Source organism: Neomonachus schauinslandi, chromosome 7 (assembly GCF_002201575.2).
Source record: "Neomonachus schauinslandi chromosome 7, ASM220157v2, whole genome shotgun sequence".
NCBI classification, from domain to species: Eukaryota; Metazoa; Chordata; class Mammalia; order Carnivora; family Phocidae; genus Neomonachus; species Neomonachus schauinslandi.
The window spans coordinates 26,680,288-26,707,245 of NC_058409.1; the positions used below are offsets into that span (position 1 = coordinate 26,680,288).

General features: G+C 55.6%; 1 protein-coding gene across 5 annotated transcripts in view; it reads right to left on the minus strand.

Moving 5' to 3' along the window:
• Positions 1 to 15,934: 15,934 nt before the first annotated feature.
• LOC110591142 (core histone macro-H2A.1) overlaps positions 15,935 to 26,958 on the minus strand; it is an 81,632-nt gene continuing 70,608 nt past the window's right edge. For all 5 annotated transcript variants that reach the window (XM_044917173.1, XM_044917172.1, XM_044917169.1 and 2 more), the window contains exons 7-9: positions 25,960 to 26,049; positions 25,030 to 25,204; positions 15,935 to 16,693 (exon numbers count right to left, since the gene is read on the minus strand). In XM_044917173.1, the coding sequence (XP_044773108.1) occupies positions 16,528 to 16,693; positions 25,030 to 25,204; positions 25,960 to 26,049 (431 nt within the window). In that variant the 3' untranslated portion in view covers positions 15,935 to 16,527. The remainder of the gene's footprint in view (positions 16,694 to 25,029; positions 25,205 to 25,959; positions 26,050 to 26,958) is intronic.

Consider the following 26,958-nt stretch of genomic DNA (forward strand, 5'->3'; position numbering starts at 1 on the left):
GAAGCTGCGTGACCCTTCAGGAACCACTCTGTGTACCTTGTGTCTCTGAGCATGTGTGTCGAACCTGGTGGTGGGCATCAGTGAGTGGGGGCTTAGAGTGGATTTCCCCTTCCCTTTTCATGATGGTTGTAGAAATTCCAAAGGAATAGACAAGTAAACGTCTCAAATGGGGTGTGGGGATACTGTACTGTATGCGAGGGCAGGCGGCTGTGGTGTGGTTGGGGCCAGAGGGGCTGTCAAGTCTCAGTCTTTGGAGCCTGTATCTGGAGCCCCTGGTGACCCAAGCATGGACACTTTGGGTTGAGGGACAGGTGCATATGTGTGGATGGGGACTTGGCCATGAGGCCGTGCTCCAGACTCTTCACAGGTCTAGCTGCTGTGTTGCTGGGTCGCTCCCAAACACTTCCTGCCAGGACTCGCAAGACCCAGGACCCCTGGTTGATTGTGTTTTTAATGAAGAGTCATTCCCAAGGATGGCAACAGCCTCAGCATACAAGTCCAAACTTAAATCTTCTCTCCCAACCCAGTGGTGTTTGCTTACACCTTTTCCAGTGAGAAAGTCCCGTTTCGTGTCTTCTCCCTGGCACTGCCCGCAGCCTCCATGCAGCCACTGAGAGGTAAGGCTCCAGCAGATGCTGGGGGCAGAGCAGAAAGAAGCTGCTCATTGGGGCACATGGGGGCCCGGTGCTGTGCCCCACCACTGTCCCAGTCAGCGGGGGCGAGAGCCTGCTGTGCAGGGAAGTGTTCCAGGACAGCTCAGCTACCCCACGCAGAGCCTGGAGCTGACCATCAGTTCAAAAAGGCTTCCTGGCCCAGCTGCCTGCAAGCTGGGACCTCTGGGCAGGGTCCTGGAATGGGAGGGGATCCCCAGGGCGAGGTGCAGAGCAGAACGATTAAGAAAGTGGACACTGGGCGCCTGGGTGGCTCAGTTGGTTAAGCGACTGCCTTCGGCTCAGGTCATGATCCTGGAGTCCCTGGATCGAGTCCCGCATTGGGCTCCCTGCTTGGTGGGGAGCCTGCTTCTCCCTCTGACCCTAACCCCTCTCATGTGCTCTCTCTCATTCTCTCTCTCTCAAATAAATAAATAAAAATCTTAAAAAAAAAAAAAAGAAAGTGGACACTGGTGTCAGACAGACCTGGATTCAGGTCCTGGCTCTGTCACTTGCTTGTGACCTTGGGCACGTTCCTTAACTTCTCAAAGCCTCAGTTTCCCCACCTGTGAGAATGCGAGTAACAACAGGGCCCACCTCTGTGTTGCCGCCGAGGGCCTTCTACACAGGGCCTGACACATAGTGAGTAGCCAGGAAATGCCCCCTGTGGTTGTCATTGCCGTTCATGTTGAAGGGACCCCGGAGTCCATGGCACTGGGTGGTGTTGGCTCTGGTCTGAGTGGTGAGAGGAAAGCCTAGATGGAAGAGCCCGGGCATTTAGAGTTTTTGGTGTAGAAACGGAGTGGCCAGTGTTGGTGTGATTGTGGCCCTCCCACTCTGGGAGGAGGCAATCTGTAGGCCCAGGGGGGTGACCTGGTGGTTGAAGGGGGATGACCCCTCCCCCACAGCTCTCTCTGGAAACCTGGCAAGTGAAACCCGTGCTCCTCACTCAGATGGGCCGGTGTGTCCCGTCCTGCCCCATGAGTCCCTCCTGAGAGGCCAGGGAGACTGCCATTAGGTCCCCATGCCTCAGCGTGACTGGGCTTTGCAGTCCGCTGCTCTTCGGCCGAGCTTCTCTATGGGCTTCCTGCCTCTTCCCTTGCTACTGGCTGGCACTTGAGATGGTCGCCTTCACGAGCATGCATTTCCTTCAGGGTTATGTCTAGCAGCACATAAGGAGCAAAAAGAAAGGCGGATAATCATGACCGAAAGGGAGTGGTGCCCCTTCTTTCCTACAGAGTCACGACTGTGAGCTTTGTGACCACTCTTTCTCTCCCTTTGGTTGCTTTCTTCAGTAATTTCTGGCTCCGTGTCTGTGCTCCGGAGAGCGGAAGCTCCCAGAAAGGTGAGCGCCAGCCGAGAGATGGGTGCCGCGTGCTGTCAGGGAACCTCAGGGGGAACTCACTCCCCGTTCATGACTGTATAGAAAGCCACATTGGCCATGGGATCTGTGAGCTTTTTTCAGAAATTCCTTTGGCTTTGGCATCCTCAGGGAGCAAGCGCTAAACCACCACCTTACGGAAGTGAGCTTATGACTAGCAACGGGCTTTGTTGAACGGAACTGTCAGGTTGTGGGGATGGAGAGGGGGTGAGGGTAGAAGTGGACAGCTTTGGGGGTTTGCTTTATTTAAGGTCTCAGGAATCTTCCATGAACAGGCCAACCTTTGCCCATAGAGGGCCTCCTCCCAGGACCTGATGGATCCACACATCCCTGGACGTTTTAACAACCTAGGAAAACAAATCAGCTCTCTATCCAAAGAGGAATTGAGCACAGACAATTAGTATGGGATTGAGGCATTTCGAGGCTGTTACAAAGGAGGCTGAAGCAAAGACAAGAAGGCAGAGGGACCGAGACAGTGCTGCTTAATTCTCAGCACTGACACGGGACTGGTCACTGGCTCTGGAGCAGACCCTCTGCACCCGAGCCTCAGTTTCTCTATCTTCTACCTAGACATTGCCACGGGTCCATCCACTTCTGACTTGTAGCATTCATTGATTCTAGGTTTGAACATTGCTCCAGGCCCATGCTTTGCATGACTTCGCACTGAGGAGTTCTCGATCCATTCAGAAACAAAGAGAAACTGTTTTGTGAATGACTGAAAAAAAATTCTCTTAGAAAGCAAGAATTCCATAACGGTTGGTTAGCAAAGAGTCCTCAGAATTTGCAGAGAGATACCAACCATCCAGATAATTCCAGACCAGGATGTGGCAGAGAGATGCCAACTCTTCGAAGGGGATGCCAGGCCGACTTCGCTCCTGCCTACAATCCCTCCCTACCCCACCCCTCCCTGAGTGCACAGCCAGAGGGCCCCTGTCTGCCTGGGCTCCACGGGCTGGGATGCAGCAGGGGCTGAGAAGGAGCTCTTGAGAAGGAGCCACAATTAATAACTGCCCCTGCACTGAGGGGTAACAGATAATAAATTGGCCCTATGCACTGAACCAATTCCCTGGAGCCCTGGAAACATTGCAGTCCACCCCCTCTCTGCCATCACTAACTCAAACGAAGAAATGACACTCAACCATGATGCTGAAATGAAAATAATTGCTTTGTAGATTTGCTGAGTACAAAATTCTAGGTAGGTTTCTTGACCCTAAGTTTTTCTCGCTGATTTAGGGGCCTGCTTGCCTCCCGGGCCTGGGGTGCTTTACATTCCAGCGTTGATGGTTGTGGCCTGGAGTCTAAAAGAGCTGGTATTGAACCCAGTTCTGTGTCTGTCTCCCATGTGACCTTGGGTGAGTCACTGCATCTTCTCGGTTCCCTTGTTCTCAGAAAGGGGAGAAGGGGATCTTGCTCACAGGGCTATTAGGGCGCTGAGCTGCCATTTATTGAGTACTTGCTGTATACCGAGCACACGTACCGTGTCATTTAATATTTTCAGTAACCTCGTGGTGGAGGGGTAGTATTGTTCCTATTCTATAGATAAATTGTAGGCTCAGAGAAGCCAAGTGACGCACGCACGACCACAGCTGGTAAGCAGCACAGCTGGGACTCAAATCCAGAAGTTGATGCGAATGTCCTCTTTCTTAACCACTGAGCTAACGCCTGCCCTTTGAAGGGCTTGCACACCATAGGTGCTCAGTCGGTACAAATGAGTGAACAAAGAGGAGAGCTGCGTGTGTTGTCTGTGTACCTGACTCCAAGGAGCACGATCTCAGGCGTGAACCCTAGATTCCCATGATCTGAGCGTGATGGCAGGCAGGCAGACGGCCTCCTTGGGGATTGTTCCAGGGTGAGGCCAGGCAGGAGAAGGCCCTCATGGGGGGGCCCCAAGCAGTCTCTTTCTCTTCCTCCTGGGCAGGCAGGCCTCTCCGGAGGTTGAGCCCAGATCCTGGATCCTGGAGGACAGCACAGGGTTGCTGAGATTTAAGGATTAAGTTCAAAGCAGAAAGGAAGCTCTCTTTAAAAAGAAGGGCAGTGTGAGTGTCGGGGCCAAAGGAGGATGGTTGAGAATTCCTAGTAAAACTTTACAGCTTCCGTGTCTCCGCTCCTCTAAATCTTCCCATGAAAACCGCGCATCTGGGGGGCCGTCTCGGCTGAGTGAGGGCAGGAGCCACCCATTAGCCCGGCCAGGCGGGGCTTTCCGGCTTCATTAGTGGCCGTGCACGGCCCTGGTGGACGGTGGCCTGCTAATTGGGGGCCACGCTGCAGGCACACCGGGAGGAGACGTGGCCGGCAGAGCCCGCGGGAGCCGGGAGGGCCCTGCCATGGCCCGCCCGCCCTGCCGGCCCGCATCTGGGCAGAGGAAGCTCCGTTCTTGTCCCTTTTATGCATATTGACTTAGTGGAGTGCAAACATGTTAAAAGTTCACTTTCTCCTTTATAGGAGTCTATAAAAAGGCTCTTAAACTGGAGTCCTAGGGCTTGAGCGAGACAAATGTAGGATTGGGCCTTGGGGAGGGTATAGTCCATCCCCCTGCCTTCAGCACAGAGGTGTGAGCCCATTTCGGATGTTGCTTCAGCTTGAAGTCTGGAAGCCCCGGCTTGGCTGGTCCAGCCACAGCGGCGTCGTGCCAGTGGGCAGAGGGCTCCGGAGGGGGGCGCTGCCCAGGTGTTCTGCTTCTGGTGAGTCCCTGCGGAAGGCCGGCTGGCCTGCGTGGCCCTCTGGGATGTGAGAGTCAGAGAGGTGGCCTTGCCCAGGGCCTGTGGGGGTGCCTGAGATCCTGGGGTCTCTAAGCAAGCACAGGAGAGGCAATGTCCCAGGTCCCCGGTGTCTGGCTAAGTGAGCTTCATGATAATCGTCCCTGGTGACTTGAATCCGGGGACGGCCTGCTGGGACGAGGAAGAGGGTGGAGCCCCAGGATGGAGTTGTACCTCTGGTGTCGTTGGGTGGTCTCTGGAGCCACAGAGCCCACAGCACCCCCTGTCCATGTAAAATGCTCCCTTTAAAGAGTGACTTGGTAATCAGCTGATAAACCCTGCGGTCAAGTCTCGGGAGGCAGTTTGCAGGCTTTGGGAAATTGCTTTTGCTCCTCAGCCCTTAGTGTCTCCGTCTGTCAAGTTGGGGGCCTGTCCTCGCCCCACCTGCCTGCCCCTTGGGGTTATTTTGAGGCTGCAGTGGGAGAGGGGTGTTTGGGAATAGTGGGAGAGGTGCTTTGTGGCCCACGGGCCTGATCTGTAGAAGGTGACCCTGGCTCAGGGCTCAGCACCTGGTGCTCCTTTGCTTAGTGAATGGTGATGGATGGGTTAGTGAATGAATGTGCTGGTGCTCACCCCAAGGGCCTGGCCGGTCACCCTGTCCTGCTCACCGTGTCTCAGTGTATTCCTTAGCTGCGGCTTTGGGCAAGAACGTATGAGCTGGTCCTGCTCACAGGCACACACCGTGGGGCGTCCCCCTGACACCTGCCGTCTCTTTGGGCCTTGCTGACCTGGCCCCTGCCTACGGCTGTGCTCTCTGAAGGGGTTTGGCGGCGCAGCTGGGGCCTCCAGCCGTTGTCTCCCCACGTGGTGCCTGGGCCTAGTGAGCAGGTCCCTCTGGGCACTGGGGGTGGAGGGTGGAGTGAGGGCAGCCCAGTGGCCAGCAGCAGCCCTCAAGGCCTGTCCAGTGCAAGGAATTGCACACAGCAACCAAGGACGAGAGTGAGCTTCCGCCCCGGCTTGAACACGTCTGAGCTTTCCTGAGAGCAGGAAGTGTTCAAAGCTAAGTGAAAGGCAGAAGGCAGACAGATACCTTCTGGAAAGAACAGTCTGGGTGCAAATCTCGTCAAAGCATAGGAGGTTAGCGTGGGTTCTGCATCTGAGAGGCAGGCTGGCTTTGAAGTCCAAGCCGGTCTTGTCTCTCTACCTTGCGTCAATTCCTTAGTCGCCCTGAGTCCATTTTGTCACGAGTAAGGTGGGGATATGTCACTAACTGTAGAGTATTTGGGGGGACTTTAATGCAACGAATGTGAGGCACTCTGTCCAGTGCCTAAAACACAGGACTGCTCAACACATGGATGTTATTGTTTCTACCACCATGATTAGCAATCACCGTCTTTATCACTTTTGGTAACCTAGAACCATTTGCTGGTAGACATGCCCTGGCCATGGTTTTTGCTCCATACACTCAATTAAATGGTATGAAAAGCTTGAAGTGTCTTTCTGGAGAGCTCCACAAACTGAGGTTCTAGAACAGTGCTGCCCAGTATAGTAGCCACCAGCCACATGAGCCTGCTGCGTGCTTAAAATGTGACGAGTGAAAAGGAGGAACTGAATTTTTTTTTTATTCTTATGTTAATCCCCATACATTACATCATTAGTTTTAGACGAAGTGTTCCATGATTCATTGTTTGTGCATAACACCCAGTGCTCCATGCAGAATGTGCCCTCCTCAATACCCACCACCAGGCTAACCCATCAGGAGGAACTGAATTTTAAATTTTACTTCATTTTAATTTAAATAGCCTTATGTGGTTCATAGCTATCAAATTGGACAGCACAGTTCTAGAAGATTCCCTGCGAACTGGACACTGCCTAGCTCTTCTCTGAGCTGTGTTAGTAGCAGATGGAGAAGGGTTTGTCAATAATTCCAGCACCTTCAGCTTACATACAGTAAAGGTTGGGTTAGAATTGTACATGGTATTGGTAACGACCTGGCCAGGGTCCCTTGAACTTGGCCCACATAGAGATGAGCTGGCTAACTCTCAAACACTGACAATGGCCGGAGTTTGGATGTTAGCCATGGCAGGTCCATGGTTTCTAACCTTTATGGGAATCAGAGCAATAGAAAGAATAGTTCACATTTCTTTATGTATTTGTCCCTGACACCATGCTGCCAACTCTATTTTACAGGCAAGGAGAACACACCCTCAAGAGGTGGGGTGACTTGCCTAGCCCCTTGTCCCCTCCGCGTTCCTCAGCCCACAGAAACAGAGGACCAGCCAGGTTTCACACCGATGGAATGCCATAGTACGGCTCAAGGTCATGGGCCATGGAGCCCTGTTCTCCCAGCCGGAACGGGGAGTAGTTTCCCATTTTATAGCGAATGGAAGAATGAAGGCTCAGAGGGGCCAGGGAACCTGCCCGGATCCCACAGGGACTTGGTCTGTCCTTCAGGGGCAGGACGGTGCTCAGGGGCTGCCGGTCCCTGAGCCTGCTTCTCCCATCACCCGAGTCCTCGCCGCCGCCGTGCTCCGACTTTCCGTGGGTGCTGTCAGAGTGGACAGGCCACAGCGCAGGGCACCAGAGTGGGGTGGTCCTGCCTCAGCGGGGCGGGCTGTGTGCATTGGGGGGGGGGGCTGACAGCTGACAGCCTTAATAGGCACATTGTCCCCTTGCTGCCGAGAGCGCCGCCCGGCCACTTCCTCACACGCGGCGCGCTGGATGAGCTCATGTCTGAGGCTGCGGGCGGCGTGGGGCAGCCGGACTTGGCTGCAAGGAGGCCGGGGGCCGGCGAAGTGCGCGGCTGGGGCCGGCAGAGTCGTGAAGCAGAACGTTGTAATGAGCGACGCCGGCTGGATTTATGGGGCTGCGCACGTGCGCCTGGCCTTCCTGCGAGGGCCTCCGCTCGGGAACAAAAACAAGTCCTGGCCCGAGCTCGGCGCGACTGGGTCTTAACAAGAGCCCACTAATTACTGGAAGGCCCCGGCCAGGTCCCCAGCCTGTGGAGGAGCAGAGCTCGGGGCCGGTTCGTGTGTCAGCGGAGGCTTTGCCGGAGTCCTCGGTCTCTACTCGGGAGGCCCGGCCGGAAGCCCAAGGCCTGCCACTTGCTGACGATGGCATTGCGCAAGCCGCTGGCCTCCTCCTCGCTTTTCCTCATACGTAAACTGGGGCAGTGTCCCCTTGGAGGCCCCTGGGAGACAGCGTGAGAGAACGAACAAGAGTTGGCTTCGCAGTTTCCCATTCCTGGTTCCGAATCCCGGTCCTGTCAGCTTCTGCTATGGGGCCTGGCCAAGTAACCTGACGTCTCTGGGCCTCGCTCCCTCGCCTAGAGAGCGGGGATCAGAATGCTCATTTTGCGGGGTGGCGAGGAGGATCTGAGCGGTGAGCGCGCGCCGACTCCTCAGTGGACCAGGTGCTGCCACCAGGCGCCGTCCCGTCTGGCTGTGCTGTGACTGTGGCTTTCCGCCCCGAGCGTGGAAGTAGCAGACGGGTTCTGGAAGGCCCTGTGTCCTTGTGACTCTACTCCTGTGCCATGGTGTCCAGGCAGCAGAGGGTCAGACCCATCCTGTCAGGGGCCCGCGTGTCCCTGGTGCCCTTTGTGCCGGGACAAGAGCCTGATGGTGCCAGAATCCAGGCCTCGGGCCAGGCGGGCAGCAGGACTTGGCCCTCCTGTCCTGGGGCCGGGGCCGTGAGAGCTGGGCTTGTGTGCTGGGCCATCAGGAAATGCCGCCAGGGGCCCCCGCCAAGGACACCTGCCCCAGGGCAGTGCCCTCGCCTGCAAAGCCTGGCACTCGGGCAAGGAGCTCTTGGCTGTGGGAACTCAGAGGTCTCTCCTGAAAGCATTTCCTACCGTTTTCCCTGTTTATTGATATCGTGGATTTAGCATCTAGCCAGAAAGTTCCCATGACCACTCCCTTTTCAAATGAAGAGCCAAAGAAAGCAGAAACACCAGATGCCATGAGATCCGGGCTGTGGTTAGCAGTGTGGCAAGAGTGTGCTGAGCTGGGGCCTGGTGCCAACATCAGACTCCACTCTGAAGCCACCGTGTGCCCACACGAAGCCAGAGATCCAGCGGGGTGGGACCCCTGGCTGACTTGTATAGGGCTGGAGGGTCAGCAGTGTTGGTGTTCTCCCCAGTCTTCTCACCGCCTTCTCTGAGTTAGGCTCTGCCTGGTGACTAGCCCTTGTGGTCCTGGTGGACTCAGCTCAAGAGTGATTCACGTAACCACTGAGAGCACGCCCCGTCCTGCCCTAGGCACTTGGGGCGAGGCACCGAGGGTGCTGTACAGTGCAAAGGTCCTGGTCCCTGGCCTTGCAGAGGGCAGGGTTTCCTTCACTTGCTCACTGCTGCGTGCCCAGGGCCTTGTTGGGTGCTGAGCCCAGAGGGCTCAGGGGATCTGTGCAAATGAGTGGGGAGACACTCATTGGGGAGACAGCCTTGTCAGCACATGACAGCTGCCCAGGAGGCGCAGGGCTGTGGTTGGGGGTGTGCGGAGTGCCCCGAGAGAGGGCATCTAGCCCAGATAGCGATGGGATCAGGGAAAGCTCCTTGGAGGATGTGGCAGGGAGGTCTAAGAGCAGAGCCCTGAAGGGTTGAGCAGGATTACAAATAAAAGGGGGCAGAGGCGTGTTCCGGGCTGAGGAACTGGCATACACAGAGTCCTGAAAGCAAGATAAGCATGGCCGGAAACAGAATCTGTACCGGCGGAAAGAGAGGTAGAGGTGAGAAGGTGAGGCCGGCGAGGCTGAGCAGCCTTCCTCGGAGCCTAGACCCACGGCAACTTCAGAAGGCAGCTTCTGCACTTGCATGGGTCCCTCTTTTCTTTCTTTTTTTTTTTTTTTAAAGATTTTATTTATTTATTTGACAGAGAGAGAGATAGCGAGAGCAGGAACATAAGCAGGGGGAGTGGAAGAGGGAGAAGCAGGCTTCCCGCCGAGCAGGGAGCCCGATGTGGGACTCGATCCCAGGACCCTGGGATCATGACCTGAGCCAAAGGCAGACGCTTAACAACTGAACCACCCAGGCGCCCCTGGGTCCCTCTTTTCTTACCCTTTCTGCAGATGGAGACGCTGCACCATCACCCAGGGCGTGGTGAGGACTGAGGCAGCCGCGTGCCTGTCCGTGTCTTGCAGGCTGGAAAGGGCTGAGTGGGTGATGGTTTTGGGTGCTGGGGTGATGGGGCCATTTGAGGCCAAGGAGGCCTCAGGCGAGGTCCGCCTGCCGAGAGAGGTCTCTCGGGTGTCACACCACCTCAAGGGAAGTTTGAGCATCGCCGCAGTTGTTTGGATTTGCCCGTAATTACGTCCCGGATGGGCTGTCAGTGGCTGTGGACAAGCGTATCCTACACTAAGGGGAAGTTCCTCACCGTTGGCCTCCCCCTTGCCCACGGTGGCATTGACCCTACCCGGGGTGTGCCACGGGGTCAGGTGAGCTCTCTCCGGGGCTTTGGAGGCTGCCTCGAGGTGGACACCAGAGGCAGGACCTCTGTGGGACCTAGTGAGGAGCTGCCGGGGTTCAATTATGCGCCGGCCCTGACTGACAGCTCATTACCCCACTGCCATTTTGGGCGGTGGAATTTAATCTCCCAGATGGAAAGCAAATCAATTTGCCCATCCACTGCAGCTGAGCCTGCTCGAGGTCTACTCTAATTTATTCTCTTAAGGTTCGGAAGCCGTGCCGTGTCAGGGTACAGAAATACCGGCTTTCCCAGCCAGCCCGGGCTCGGAGTGCACAGGCGGGCATGTTGAGACGGTGGAGCCCGGGGCCCGACCGGGCAGCCGTGGTGGTCAGCCGGGGTCCTGGTGCGGGACGCTGGGCTCATCACTGCAAGAGTTGTATGCGGGGATGCAAGTGGCATTGACGTCCAAGTCATCGAGACCAAAGTCGCCTGCCCCAAGGCTCAGGGCCAGAAGGGACTCCCGCCAGCAAGGCACGGATGACACGCTTTCGTGCGTTCTCGGGCTGGGTTACCCTACTCTGTGGTCGTGGGTCTGGTTCCAAGGCTTTGGGCACAAGATTTGGAGGGTGTCGTTCTGGGACTCTGAGCTTTCTGCCCTTAGTAAAGTGTGGTCAGAAGCCCACGGCCACGGGGCGCCTGGGTGGCTCAGTCGTTAAGCGTCTGCCTTCAGCTCAGGTCATGAATCTAGGGTCCTGGGATAAGCCCCACTTCAGCAGGCTCCCTGCTCAGCCGGAGTCTGCTTCTCCCTCTCCCACTCCCCCTGCTTGTGTTCCCTCTCTCGCTGTGTCTCTCTCTGTCAAATAAATAAAACCTTTAAAAAAAAAAAAAAGCCCACAGCCACGGCAGCGACCTTCACCTTGTGAGGCTGGGACAGTTTTCAGGGCGACCGGAGGCCTCCTCCCCTGTGATTACATTACCTGCGGCATGTGCGCCAGGGCCCATCATGGCTCCCCCTTGACTGTGGGGGCAGGGCCCCGGCAGACCCTGGAGGGCAGTCTGGGTGCCCCTGGAAGCATACTCAAGGGGGTTGTTAGCAAAGGTCTGCATTTACACAGCAAAACTGGCCTCTCTGAGGAGAAATTTCGGCAGCTTTGTGGGAGACAGAAGTCCAGATGCTCCCGCTCAAAGTGGACGTTTCTCTGCACGTCCTTCATTTCTGCACTCTGCTGACGCAGGGCTCTGGAATCTTCTAGATGTGTGTGAGGGACTGTGTGAGAGAGAGAGCGTGGCTGTCAGGGGCGTGGAGGGGTGAGAGTCCCTTCGGGGGGAGAAGGGTGTGAGGAGGATGGTGCCTTCCACGGAGAGAGCATTCGTGAGGCACTCTCGTTCTGGAGTTTGACAAAGCGGCCCGGCTGAGTTGATTTTTAGGGGTCAGGGAAAGGCCAATCTATTTACACACCTTTGCTAAGGAGCATGGCGGGGCAGTGATGGGGGCCGGGATTAATGAGCAGTTTTATTACCTCCTTGTCAGGAGGGTCATGGGATATTATTTTGATATCAGGGCGCCCCCAGAAGCAAACACAACGGGTTAGGCTCTAAATAGAAGAAATGCCAGAGAAAAGGGGGCCTCACCCCTGGCCATTGAGCGTTTCCCTTTCTTCTCAGCCAGGGATGGGCCCAGGACCCTCCTCCCACCCCAGTGCTTTCAGGGGGATCCCTCCGGGGCCACACCAAAGCCAGCTCCCAAGATAACGTTGGCCGGTGGCGCCGGGCCAGGAAAATTAAACACCGTGGTTGCTAGTGAAGGAAGCAGCCAGGCCATCCCCCGGCCTGCCCAGGGTCACTGACGACACAGCCTGAGTGACAAGGAAGGAGACTGCCTGAGCACTGCCTGCCCCCAGCCCTAACTGGCCCAGTCGGGTCTTCTGCCCTCCAGCCTCGGGACGGGACCGGGATTGGCGAGACTGGACGACAGACCGAAATGACTGCTCGCCTCTTGTCTTCTGGTCTTCGCTTCTCGCCTTTTCTCCGTCAGGGCAGACTGTAGCTGTGACCGAGTCTATCCGCCTCACCCTGAACGGGAAGGAGGAATTCTGCCAGATGAACACAGGCACGGACAGACAGCTCCACATACCAGGGCCAGGGCCGGGCAGCAGAGGCCTGGGCTGACGTGGCGGGCCTGGGGTGCAGGTCTGGGCTTCTCAGCCCCTGCAGACCCTGTGGCTCCCCGCCACCCCCCGGCTGGGACTGCCGTGCCCATGTGTCGTCTGGCCACTTACCACCTATCCCCTTGTTCTCTTGGCCTAGGAGATTACGGCCTGTCCTAGGGAGTCCTGGTCTAGGTCTAGGTCATTTGCGGCCCAGAACACTCCCTGTACATGGAGCCAGTGAGCTCTCTCCTGAGTCCCTGCCCGTCCAGCAAGCGTGGCTCTGGGTCTCCCACTCTGCTGGACAGAGGCACTGTCCAATCTGCCCTTGCAAGAGGCCTCAGTTTGCGGGCTCATTCGTAATAAATACCCAGCAAATCTCGCTGGCCCCTAGATTGCTTTAAATACATATTTCTGCTCATCTGTCCTTGAACACGTTCTGTTTATGCTGCCAGGGCCGGCCACACAGGACCTGTCAGTGAATAGGCAAGAAGGCCTCTGCCTAACCGGAACAAAACTTGGGGGTGCATGCCAAAGGAGAGGCCATCTCTGGAGGTTCAGATACTATAGAGTGGGGAGAGCTTTGTAGAGTCAGACAGCTGGGTTCACATCCTAGCTCCAGCACTGAGGGCTGTATGACTTGGGGGAATACACCTCACCTAGAAGGGTGTGTTGTACTTTTCTCATCTGTAAAATAGGGATAGTGTTACCACCATTGCAGGGTTGCCGTGGGAAGTAGCTGAAATGGATGTAGAGGACCAGTGTGTGTTGGGTACACACACGGTAGTTATTACTGTCACCTTCGTGCCAGTTGGAGCCATGGAGCTCTCTGAGATCTCAGATGGAGGAGGCAGAGGGGATTGTCTGGATTATGCAGGGCGGAGCCCAGCTGCCAAGGGCAAGGACTACTCCTCAGAAACAAGTTGAAGGGGGGCGGGGGGTGTTGTCTGCCTAGCGCCAGACAGATCGCAGGGCTGCATGGCCCCCAGGTAGCAGAATAATTTCATTTTTGGCAAATTCCACTAACTGCCAACCAGTCTTTCGAGTAGAAGCGTAGTGTGCCTTTCAAGTTTCCCTCGCAGTTACACCAACTTTTCTTTAAAGTAATGAGCTGTTTTCTTTTTTCCCTGTAAACATGAGGCTGACATCAGAGAACAATTTTTGGTACTGGTTTTGAAAGCTAACTGGGTGGTTTAGGCATGATGGGAATCCCAGGCACTTGGCTGGCTCTCTTTCCTCCATTTCACTGAAAAGAATTTCTTCAATGAGCCTACATCTCAGGGGCGAGATGCACTTTGGATTAGTGAAAGTTTAGAAACATTTAGGTGATTATGGTAAATAATTCACGCAAATCCTGACAAATGCAACTTACTCTTTGGGGCATGCAGAAGGGAGAGCAGAAACCGGCCCCCTTCCTCTAGTTGCTTCCCAGTCCTTTTGGCGCCATCTAGTGGAGGAGCCCCGCTAAACACAGGATTTGCTTCTGCGGTCCCTTCTGCAAAGTTGAGGAAATGCAATTCACCTAGAAGCTTTTTAGCCCGGGCTCCCTTCTGTGTTTCAGTTAGAAATACCACCGCTGGGGCGCCTGGGTGGCTCAGTTGGTTAAGCGACTGCCTTCGGCTCAGGTCATGATCCTGGAGTCCCTGGATCGAGTCCCACATCGGGCTCCCTGCTCGGCAGGGAGTCTGCTTCTCCCTCTGACCCTCCCCCCTCTCATGTGCTCTCTCTCATTCTCTCTCTCTCTCAAATAAATAAATAAAATCTTAAAAAAAAAAAAAAAAGAAATACCACCGCGGTGACCTGGAATCTCTTTAGTCGCTGATTAGAGTGAGCCCTGGATCGCAGTAGTCAGCATCTCTGCATTTGGATCTGGTTGTCCCTTACGAGCAGCGTGATCACTGGCAGGTTACTTAACCTCTCCCAGCCTCAGTGTTCTCAGCCGTAAAATGGCTCTGATAACAGGAACTGCCCACAGAACTATCCCTAGGACAGAATGGAATGATGCCCATATGGGGCTCAAGACAGTGCCTGGCACACAGTAAAGGATCACTCTTTCCAGCTCCCGTTAGCCCTGCTTATTTCTCGTCCCCCTGCACACTGCGGATTCTACCTCCAGAATCAATGCTCTTGGGTGAATGGCTGCACAGTAAGGTTTGTCCACACAAGCAGTGTGAAGGTATTCCTTAGGAAGTGATGACATCTTCTTGAAAACACCACGATAAACTATAAACTTATTATTGCCAAATTCTCATCAAGAAGTAGGAAATCCAGACTTGGTAGAGATCTTGGGGAAGAAAGGTAAAGATTTTAATAACACCTTACTTTTAGGAGAAACTTGGCACAAATCATCTTTCAGGTTTCAGTTAGCAGTAGTTGCCTTTTCATTGAAAAGCGTGGTTGTTTGATGGCTCAGGATGTCTATTTTGATTTCATTAGGCACCGTTTGGAAAGGAAAAATGATCCTTTACCTCCATCCATGATATGCAGTATGCTGCATATTTTCTCTTGGTTAAAGTCTGTTTTAGAGGCAGGCACGTCTTTTTTTTTAATTTTATTTTATTCTTTTTTTTATGTTATGTTAATCATCTTTTTAAAGAGAGAGAAATAGTCTTCTGTGTGTTGTAGGCAAATTTAGATAAAGGCAAAAGTACCTTTTGAAGCAAATAGTGTCTGTGTTTTTGCTAACTGATTTTAGGTAACAAAAAGTTTAGCCCCTCTGGTCTAGCTGGGACCTTTCTAACTACAGCTGAGCCTTGACCAAGATGGGTTTGAACTGTGCGGGTCCATTTAGGTGAGGATTTTTTTGATAAATACAGCGCGGTACTATAAATGCAGTTTCTCTGCCCTCTCCTTTGCTTACATTTTTTTCTCGAGCTTGCTTTATTGTAGCAATACAGTATATATACTACATGTAATTTACAGAATATGTTCATCGGCTCTGTTATCAGCAAGGCTTCCAGTCAACAGTAGGTTACTGGTAGTTAAGTTTGGGGAAGTCGTAAGTACGTGGATTTTCGAATGTGCGGGGGTTGGCGCCCCTGACCCCCACGTTGTTCAAGGATCAGCTGTCATCTACGTCACTAAACACCCATAGCCTCGAGAAAGCTGGCAGCACATCTTGGGAACCTTGGTGGTGGCACCTTGCCCTTGGAATGTTCTTGGCAGCAGGAACCCTTCCTATAGGCACAGAAGGCCCAACACAGCCCGGGTGGAGGACTCGAGGCTTCAGCAGCTCCATTTGGCCAGAGGCCCAGGGACACTGGGCCCATCCGTGAGCCAGAGAGAACATCCATCAGGTGGGGGGAGTGGGGCGTCGCAGACGGCAGGAGAGAGCTGGGCTCGGAGTCTAAAGACCTGGACTCGAATACTAGTCTGCCGCTTGCCCCCCGCATGGCTTTCGGTAGATCTGCTTCCTCATCCACGAAATGGGGAGAACACCCTTGCTCAGTGTCACAAGGATGGAAGGAGAGACTTCACATGAGCTCCCCCCTCCCAGCCATCAGGGACTGAAGATGCCTGTGTCCAGGCAGCAGTGGCCCGGTGGTGTTTCGGGGGGGTGGGGGGTGGGCGGCTGCCCTGCCCCAGCCCCCCCCCATCCTGTGATGAGAGGAGCCCACCTAGGGCTCAAGGGCACAGTAAGTTAAAACACGCCAGTCACAACAGCAGTTTAACATTTTACTAAATCAATTCACACAAATTCCAAATTGCAAATATAATTAAGGACAACAGATTCTGTTCTGCCTTTTAAATCTTTCATTTTCAAATCCATCATTAAGACAAAAAGTAAACAAAAATTAAGTCTGCTGCAAATTCATGATTTTTCTTCTTGAGAAAAAAAAAAAACATTATAGTAAAAAGAACGCCACTGGGTGTACAATAAAGCACCACGACACACGGTTACAAAACAGGCTTCCTGGATTCGGCCACACATAGAAGACACTGCTCTCCCCGCTGTTCTGCGTCAAGCAGGATTTCATTAAAATAAAACTATAAAATCTCCTAGGTTACACTAAAGTCAGACACGGTCTGGAACACAGTGCTTAACAATAGTAATGCCAACTATCAGTGCTAACGTAAAAACATTTTAGAAGGTCAAAAACAATTAAACTGGAAACCAAAACCTTATTTTCCCTAGATGAGCAAAATTGGAAATGAAAGGGTCCCGCCTCCCAACAGGAGTGAAGGGGATTTTTCTTTCTTTCTTTCAGATTGGAGGCGGGGGCACGGTGCAGGCTGGCTCTGTAGTTCCTCAGCCTAGTTGGCGTCCAGCTTGGCCATTTCCTGTACGTAGATGCCTATACTCTCGCTGTCAAAAAGCACGAAATACACCGTTTTGATGGAAGAGGACATTGTTGACACGAAGTAACTGGAGATGGCCTTCAGGATCAGCTGAGCTGCCGTCTGTTTTGGAAAACCATTCCTGCAGGAGAGAAAAGTGCTCAGCAACCAGAGAGCCCACTGCGGCCACGGCCCTGCCGCCCGCCCTCCCTCCCGGAGGCCCCCAAGGCCGGGTGTTGTGCTTTGCCTCATGTTGCCTCAATGGCCCACCCCGGGGGGTTCCTATGGCTGCTCATACAAAGGCCAGTGCCTGCCACACCAGGGAACGACAAGTGGGCAGAGAGCTAGGACGTGGAGAATGTTCTAGGTGCCCTCAGAGAAAGGGGACATGCCAGGTGTTCTGAGAGCAACCAGCAGACAGGCAGGATCTGCGTTTTAGGCATTAAGTCTCCCAAGGGTGGCTGGAGCTCCTCGGTTTCCCCTCCCGGCATCACTGTGACTGGCACGGGGACGCACAGCTGTGGGTCTCACTCCCCGGGACGGCTGGAGGCGGGGCTTCTCCAGGGGGGGCGGGGGCGGGGCTGTTCTTCATGCACACAGGTAGAAAGGTTACACCCCTCACGTGGGCCTGAGACTTCACAGTGCTGGGGCTGCTGGCCTGGAGTGCATCCCAGAACACACCAGCTCGCACCGTCCAAAGGCCAGGGCCCAGGGGAGCTGCGGGTGCAGGGAACAACTCCTGGCCAAGGGGGCTCTGCATCTCGAGGGACAGCATCCGAGTCTCCAGGCCAAATGGCTGTGAATTCACACCTATTTCCACTTAAAATGAATGTCAGGTGGTGATGGCAGCAGGGGTAGGTGCGCAGAATTCTCAAGAATCTCAAATGAGGTCAAGAGAGACTGACACCACTTACTCTCAAGTGTGCCTGAGGCTGTTCCTGGTCAACCCTGCAGGTGCAGGACCCAGGTGACCCGGGACAGTGGCAGGAGCAGAGCAGCTTGCCTCGTCTGGCAGAAATAATGTGGGCTGTGGAGCCAGTGGCCCTGGATTCAGATCCTTCCCGACCGATACTCGGGTGGGAGTCTGGGGCCCGTTTTCATGGGGATTTCTTTTTTCACTGGCAGGTCTACAGCCTTCGAACCCCCTGAGCCTGGGCCCTGTTGGCAGCCCAGGTGCTGGGCCAACCCACTGTTCCCATGACGGGGCAAGGCTGCACCTCCCCTTCAGCTGGGATACCTGCCCCTAGGTGAGAGGTTTCCAAGTGCGTACGGTGCGGGGTCTCCCTTAACCCTCTGAGCCTTCCTCACTCAGTGCCTGGGAGTTTTGAACTACCTTCGCTGGCTCCCCTGGCGAGAGCCACACTTACTCCACTGCTGTCGGGACCCAGCAGCTCAGAGCCCCAGGTGAAAACCACTCTGGTGACCCACTTTGCATCAAACAGGGCTTCGCCCAGCTGGAACACGGATCCCCAGTAACTTCTGGATGCTTCGCAAGTGAAGCTCATTCTTAGCAGACAAGGGATGTCACCCAGGGCATGTGCCCGGCTTGTGCAGAGTGGCCTATGGGCCACAGTGGGGTGTGAAGGATCCATCACAGAGGCGCCGCTCCCACAGGGCCGCCCGCACACGCAAGCCCGTCCAGGCGGAGCCTGACTGAGGCTGAAGGAAGAGAGGGACACGCGTGCCAGCCCGCACGGTGCCGTGAGGCCCGGATTCCTCTGGAGCCCACCCTGGGTGCCGGGTCTACCACCAGAGGAGGGAGGGTGACCAGCAGGCGGGAGCGGATGGAAGGTGGTGGAGACCATGAGTGGGGACCAGTGGGACCCACAAGGCAAGGCATTCCCCTCCCCCACCCGTCCCCTCTCAGATCTGCAAGCCCGTTTGGGGAAGCAGCTGTCCTTGCCACACCTGACAGTCTTCACAGAATAGGCTGTCCGGAACAAGGCATGTGGTGGCAAGTGCTGGAGGACGTAAACGTGATCTTCCATTTTTTTTGTGGGGGGAGGCCTCTGCAGTGAGGATGTTCCCGTGAGTGCTGTGGGGAGTCCAACTCATACCCACTGTGGGCACATGAGGGCGTAGGGGCTGCCCTTCACCCAGTCCCTCTCCTGAGAATGGGACCAGGGCCAGATTTTGTGCAGAGACAGGGTCATGGGGTCACTGGAATAAGGGCTCTTACAAAGAGCAAATATTTATTTTCCTGCTGTAAGTTCAGCTGCTGCCCAAAGGGGCTGCCACATCACAGCCCCTCGTTTCATGTCTGCTGAGAAAAGCCTGGGGAGGAGGCAGCCAGTGGCCCGGTCTGCAGGACTGGGGAGCTCGTGGAAGCTGCAGCAGGACGGGAAGTAGCCGGGGCTCCAGCCAAGGGCACGCTGGGGGCTTCTGGACCATGCGGAGCTTCGTGTGTGGACGTGGCCTGGCTGGCGGGGCCACGAGGGGTCGGTCTCAGCCCTGGAAGCCCAGCTCCCCGCAGCGAGGGCGCCCTTCCGTCCGTGTGTGCGTCACACCCGCAGGGTGAGCTGGCCTCAGGTGAGGACCCATAGAATTTCCCTGCAGTCTGTTGAGCGGCCGGATGGTCGCGCCCACCTCCTCCTGCACCTGCACTGAGGCTGGCCCGGGGGCCCGGCTCTGTCGGCTGCCCTCACCCGCAGTCCATGCAGACACTCCGGCCCCTCTGCCCTTGCTGACCAAGAGCACGCCTGTCACTGCTGCCGGACTCCAGCACTTTCTGACACAGACCTCCTCCTCTAGCTTTCCATGCCCCTCCGCTTCGCGCTCCTGAAAAGGGGTGTGTGATGGCCAGTGAGGGAAGGTTCTTTCCCGTCCCTCTACGTCAACTGTTGTCAGTTTTCTGTCAGGATCACAGAGGGCTTGTCCCCATGCAGGGTGCTGGGCTCCACCTGGCGAGTCCGATTCAGCAGGTCGAGGGAACACCTGAGAACACCACTGTTCCCATGGAGCCGGCATGGGCTTCCTAATCTGAGCTCACAGGGTGGGCCCCACGGTTAAGAACCTGTAAGCGGGGGCACCTGGGTGGCTCAGTCGGGTAAGCGTCTGCCTTCGGCTCAGGTCATGATCCCGGGGTCCTGGGATCGAGCCCCGCGTCGGGCTCCCTGCTCAGCGGGGAGCTTGCTTCTCCCTCTCCCTCTCCCTCCGCCTGCTGCTCCCCTTGCTTGTGCTCTTTCAAATGAATAAATAAAATCTTTAAAAAAAAAAGAACCTGTAAGCGGGGCAGAGAGGCAGGGGCCCGAGGTGTCAGGCCTGCAGTATCCGAACCTTGCGGGCCCCATGGCTGACGGGGCAAGGGCTGGTGTCCTCTTTGAAGCTCACTGCCGGGCACGAGTGAGTCTCACGTGTTTCCAGGAACGCCTCCCCTTAACAAGCCCATCCCTCTGTCCTAGGCAGCCACGGCCTCCAGAACGCCAGCCACGGGAGCGCGGCTGCTCCGGACTGCACAGGCCGCCAGGAAGGACTGGGGAAGGTACGAGCTTTCCTTATGTTGTCAGGGCTGCCAAGTGGATTCGCGGAGCCGCAGTTCCAAGTGTTTGTAGCAAAACGGAGCGGTGTCCTCACGTCAGGGGTGGCTGCGGGGCACGCAGTGGCCTGGGCGGAGCAGCAGGGCCTTTCGGGGCTCGGGCCGTGGAGCCACACAGGGTGTGAGGCCAGGCCCTGCCTCTGCGGCTTGCTGCCCGTCCGGGGAAGTGGGGTGGGGAGTCCACGCACCTACTGTGCCAGGAGGCTGGGAGTGGTGAGCGGGATCCGGCGTCCTCATCGGTCACGGTATCTATCCAGCAGGCAGTCTTGCAGGGTCTTTGAGAAGGCTCACGTGGTGGGAAACCGCCTTCCTCCCAGGCCCCGTGACCGCGCTGGCCTCTGCACCTTCCCTGGGCCGACCGTGCGGGCTCCGGCCCCCGGAAAGCTGCTGGCCGGTGTGCGATGCCTAGTCGCTCTGGAGGGCTGTCAGCCACTCCTGCCGGCACGCCCAGTGTGGCAGGGAGACGCGGGGGCCCCGGTGCGGCATGGGCCAGCTCCAGGAGCACCAGTGGCCTGTGGGGTCTTGCTCCTCTCCCGGCTTCCTGGCTGCTTGGGTCCCCTGCTGGTTGCTTCGCTGCAGCCGCCCTGAATGGCCCTCCCTGCTTGGCCAAGTCTTTGGGCCCTCCTCCCCCAGCTCTGGCCTGTTGCCCCTGTGACCGTCACTGTCCATCTTCTGAAGACCAGAGATCCCCCGCCCCCCAAGACACAGCAGAGCAAGAGGGGGTTGGGGCTTCTGTTCTAGCATCAGGTTGGGGTTTGAATCCCAGCGGCCCTGGGGCAGGGGCGTTAGCCTCTCCAAGCATTAGAGGTACTTCAAGGGTACACGGGGCAGTGATGCCAAGGATGCTGCTGCCCCCAACAGGTGGGTGTCCCTCCTATCACCCCTTGGGCGCTATGGGGCCTGTTAGGGGCTGTGGGTCCAGCCTGTGCCTTAAGTTTCTCTGCAGCCAGTGTCTTCGACTTCGAGCAGACTAAGGAGATGTCGAGCTTCCCCTGAAGTCATTCCAGTTGTCTGGGACAGCCCTTCCCAAGTGCCTTGGGCCTCAGCTCCCCCAGATGGGTGCCAGGGGACCACAGGGGCTTTCTTGATCTGGCGCCCTTTGGGTCAGCCTGGTCAGGAATGGTCAGGGGGCTCCATATCGGTTGTCTCTCCATTCCATCGGGATGGCAGGGGTTCTGGGCTCACCAGGGCCATATCAGAGAAGAGGGTTCCTCCAGCACTGCTGAACCCCCACCTTGGATGGGGCACCGCCAAGCACCCCTGTTATCGGAGAGCTCCTCTGTGGGGCTGGCAGGCACACAGGAAGGACTCTAGGCCAGGAGCGGTGTTGAACAGGCTGATGAGGGACCGTGGAGAATCCTGTGGGGGAGAGGCCATGTCCTGGGAGATGGAAAAGTGCAGGCAGACTTTCTGGACGAGTCAGTCTGGGAGCTTGCCTTGGAAGGCAGGGTGGGATTAAAGGTGGGTTCTAGATGGACTTGGGTTTCCATGCTAGATCGGTCCACCTGTCTGTCTTGGCGGTCTTGGAGAGGGTAGGGCTGGAGGGCACAGAACGTTGGGTGATGCTGGGAACGCGTGCCCCCGGGTGGTCACTTTGCTGCTAGGATTAGGTATCCCTCACACTGTGCTACTGGGCCTTTCCACTTTGCCATGTTCTGTGTGGCTTTGAGTAACTGCCTGTGTCGAGCTGCCCCACCTGAAGGCCACTCTCTCCAGAGGTTAAGAGTGGGCCAGCAGGGGAGAGCAGTGGGCTGTAGTTCTGGACGGCATGCGGACGGGCCAGGGAGCATAACCCACTGTGCTCACTCCAGGGTGGAGGGAGGCTGAGGGCGAGGTCAGGGAATTCCAAGGTGGGGTTTCCAAGGTTCCCTAAAATCCACTCCTACAGAGTGCTCAAGCAGTGGGGCGATCATCTGCTGGAGGGCAAAAGGGGTCTGTTGACCAATGGGGACAGAAGGAAGGGGTTCCATGTGCCTCATTTCACCAGCACAGATGCCAAGGACTTCCCCTCAAATTCTGGCTCTACCCAGTCCAAGCTGTGGCACCTCAGGTGAGTGAGTTAACCCCTCTCAGCTTCCATATTTTTTGGTTTGTTTTTGTTTTTTGTTCGTTCGTTTTTACTTTGAGTAGAATTAATGCCAGTGGGCAATAACGCAGACCGGGGGCTTAGCACAGTACCTGGATTCAAGCAATACCCATAAATGGAAGCTTGAAAAAAAAACCTGGCGGTTCTTTTAAGCTCATAAATCTAAGCAGAGTTTAATCAAAGCCCCAAAGTACTTATTCCCTTTATACTACCCCTCCAGAGACGAGTCGCCCCCGAATGTCAAACAGAGCTGACGGAGTGGGGGTATCCATAAATACCATGACCGCAGTGCCCACAGACAGGAGGTCCAGATGCCAGAGGTGGCTTCCCCGAGGCCGGCCTGGGCGGAGAGAAAGTGTTCCCACTGCTCTTTACCAACATGTTTGCATTTATACTGTTTTAATTCCAATGGGACTTTTATGCCGGAGACACTGGATGCCACAAACAAGCTGTTTTATTTCCCCTCCTAAAACCCACCGTGATTTACGGGCCGGCTCTGGTGTAATCCCAATCTCTGCTCATGAAAGACAGGGCGGCTGTCTACACCGCTCCGTGGGGCCAGGTCTGCCCGACAGATGTGGGGCTGGGGGCTGAGCACACGTGCTTGCCTTTGGCATTCTGGCCTCTTAAAAGCGTTCAACTGATTGTTTTTAAAAACTTTTTACTCTGTGAAAAATGTAGAGAATTACTTTTATGCTTCAATTAAAAGTTTCCCACTACCCATATGAAAGAATATGAAATTATTGCCTCCAATAAAGGCTCCTGTTGCTTCTTTCTTCAGAAGCACCTTTCATCAGAGGAGATCAAAGTGCATCCGAAGCACTAATTGAGCCTCGGAGCCATCTGTGAGGAAGGGCCGTCCCCAGAGCCTTGCTCCCTGATAAGGCAGGCCAGGGTCAGAGAGGCTAACTCATTTAGCCAAGGTCACACAGCGGGGCGGTGCCGAAGAACAGACCTTTTATGGGAGGTGGGAGAAGCAGGAAGCTGGCTACTTACACTCTGGTTCACAAGCGCTTTGTCAAAAATGGTTTTGAATGGTCTCTGGCACCTATTACTCATCTCCCTGGTTCTGGGGAACGTTCAAGCTGCGGGGTGCTTGCTGACTCCTTAGGACACTCGCTTCTGTCTCTGCCACGTGCTCTGACCGCCCACCGAGGGGCTTCCAATGCTCTATCTCTGTTAGCTTTTAAGAGGCATTTAAAAGTGTTTTACAGTCACGTTCAACATAGGCTTTTGGCAAAAGAAAGCGAAGGAAAAAGCATAGTGGTTGCAAGTGTAGGCAACTCTCCAACGAGTGGGTCATCACATAGCTCTGGACGTCCCTGACTTCGGCGGTAGAGTGGCACTCCGCGTCCTCAGGGCAGGGGGCTGGCGGGAGCTTGCACTTCTCCCTTGCGGGTTCCTCTCCCCCCACAGCGGCTTGGGTGCTCCGGCTGCTTTTTGCCAGTAAGCCCGAGGACACAGCGCACTGCACTAGCACAGAGGACGGAGGGCCCTTCACTCCAGGGAGGACCTGGTACCGGATGCCAGGGCTGCTCGGAACTACAGGACCAGGGCAGGGGAGGGGAGGCCCGTGCAGCCTGGGAGGGCCTGCGGCTGCTGGAGGCAGGCAGGGACAGAGGCTCTAGCCACAGCTCTCCTCCCATATCCGTCCTTGGGGAAGTCCTGCCAGCCCTACGGCAGCTGTGCGCCCCAGGCTGAGGGGACAGGACACCTGCCCAGGGCTGGCGAGGTGTGGAACCTCGGTGATGGCAGCGTGCGGGATGACGGCACCATTACAGAGCTTGCCCGAGATGGAAATAGCAAACTCCACTCTCTGTCCTCCTCATGGGCTGGGAAGAGGAGTGCTTTGAAAGGAGGAGCTTTCTAGAAAGGTGAGGAAGGGGTTTGAGGATCCATACTCAGGCTCCCTGGCACAGCCTGCGGGCCCAGGGAAGTCGGTGTGGTCTCGTCCCACAGCCCTGCCGTCCTGAGGCACTGGGAGGGGCCGACGGCGGAGACCCAGGGAGGCGCACAGTCCGGATGGGATGCCCCAGGTGCAGCCACGGCCAAGACAGAGCCCGGGGTTGTGGCCTCTGTCAGGCCCAAGATGTCCACACAGCAGCCTCTGCAGGCCCGTTTCCCTTGGCTTCGGTGCCCAATCCAGACAGCGAGTCTTCTGGGACGACCCCGTGATGGGATGGGCGGTGGGGCACGGCCTCTTCAGCATGCCGTGGAGCTCCCAAAGCCCTCTCCCTTCTCAGAGCTCCTTTAATTTCTGCTAGCGCACACCCAGAGCCTACCATGGATAGTTCAAGGCTGGGAGGTAGGCTGGGCCCAGCCCTGTTTCACGGTTACTTAAGTGCCCACTCAGGCCCACCCCTCCTGAGCTCGACAGCAGGACAGGGAGACAGAGGTGGAGCACGCACGTTTGGGGGAGGGCAAGGACGCTTGGGAGAACAAAGGTGAGAGGCAGAGAATGGTGTGGTTGTGGGAGGGTGCTCTCGTCACGAGCATCCCAGCCTTCACACCTGCCCTGTCCTCCCCACTCACCCCACATCTGAGTCTTAGTGTCCTGCAAGGCTCACTCTCTCAGCCACCATCTCTGATGGTCCCAGCACACCCTGAGGCCTCTTCCCGTGCTGACATTTGCTGTCACGCCAGAAATTTCTATTGGCCTCAGGCTTCCTGTCTCACTGTGTCCCTTCAATTGCTGTTCACCATTGCTTCATGTTTGTATTATTCCCTATCTTCTCGACGCATCAGGTGGCCTGAGGACAGCCTCAGCGGACCTCGTACCAGCCAGAGCTCCACGATTATGGGCCACATAAGCAGATCAGTACATCCGGTAATGACATCACAAGCCGTGTGTCCTTACCTGCCACTGCCAATGGATGGGAACGCGATGGACTTGAGCTTCTTATCGTCGGCCAGGGCCAAGCAGTTCTTCACCGTCTTTTCCAGAAGTTCCTCACACTTGTCTGCACCCCAGACCGGACTGTTACAGTGGATCACAAACTTGGCAGGCAGGCCGTGGCCCGCGCTGACAGCAGCTGGAGGGGATGAGACCGAAACAGTGAGTTCCGTCCCTCTGCAGGGCACACGGTACCAGATGCCCAACACAGACGCCTCCGGGGGACTGCTCCCCAGCTAGTCTTCTTCGGGGAGACGCTGGGCCAAGGCCCACCCTTGGGAAGTTGGCATTAGGATGCATCACCACCAGGAATGTTAGCCAAGAGGACAGCGAGCTCTCTCTGTACCCTCCCAGAGGCAGAGCCTGAACCACCTCACTTGACCGAGTATGTCACAATGTTGGCAGCCTCAGGTTTGCCTTTTGGGGGCTCCCAGCCCCATTCCTCCAGTGGACTCAAGTACAGATAAGGTGTGACTGGCAAATGAAGAATGTCTACTTCGATTTTTCCCATTAAAAACACAGATGGCTGAATGAAAAGGATTCATTTGCATGTTTCCCCAGCACTTCCGCAGATGGCTCAGTATCACTATCGACAAGTCTCGACTCTTAGCTTTGCCAAACTCCTGGCTGCTGTAATTCCTTAAAATGAGAGGTCTAGACATCAAACATTCAAGAGCTCTTTTGAGCAATAAAGAAAGTGGAAGGGCAGTTTGCACAACCCTTAAGCTCCCCCTGACAATCTGCATGTGGTAAGTCCACGTCATAAAGCGGACAGGCTTCTCTGTGGCTCTAGCTCGGACACAGGTGTGCATGGCCATGCACCTCTCAACTCCCAAGATGCCTCACGACCCGGTTCTCCTGATGCCGCACGAGGCACGCCCTTCCCCAGCTTACCTCCAGCGACTTCCAAGGGCCCGTTCTTTTTTCGGAGCTCCAGAACAGCTTCCACAAACTCCTTGCCACCTTTCTTCTCCAGCGTGTTTCCTAGACAAGGACAGGGTGAGGTCAGACGGCCACTCTGCGTCTCGGGGCACAGACAGACACTTAGCATGTCAGGTGATTACAGACTTCCAATGATCTGACCAGCTAAATTTCCATACGGCTGCAAAACACGAACTAAGCCTTGGTTAAGTCATCTAAGTGACATTTAGAAAGGATCCAACTGGCCAATTGCCACCAAGCAGTCTTTGCTGTCTCACATTTGGGGGTGACTCGGAGTAACCCGTGATAGGCCAGAGATGTGAGGGACATGGGACACACCTGTTGCTTGCAAGCATGCCTGGCCTGCATGCTTCTCATTGCTGTGAGAAACCAACCAGTGGTGTTGGCTTCAGAGGCTTAGGCCTCCCCTAGACTTCCTTCTCTGTCTCCGGAGAGAACCCCTGAGTACGGAGGCTGTAGGGGAAGCATACCGTGCTCCCATTAGGGAGCCAGGTCTGCTCTTGGCAGCAGGCCCAGAAGAAGCATACAAATTTGGCCACCTCTGGACCAGCATTATTACCATGCTTCGTTCCTATTTTGCAGCTTTGGCGTCATATTGAATACAAAAAAAAAAAAAAAAAGGCCTCAGACAGTATTTCCTTCATCACACTAATGACTCAGAATCACTTTAGGTAAAGGAAAGCAACATCAGAAGCAGAGCTTAAAGGCGAGCTTGTACAGCACGAAAGGAAGGTGACCGCCTGTTCGGGGCCCGATTTTCAAGATTAAATCCAGTGGAGGTAGGCAGCCCCTTTTCTTGAGGTAGGGGTCCTGCTGAGTGGTCAGTTCCTGCTGTGAAAGCCGACTGCCCACACGAGATGACCAACCTCCACGTCACGTGCTGCTTACGGGCCCCGCGTGGCGCAGCCAACCGCGTTCAAAACCAGTGACGTCCTCACCCTCTCAGGTTTG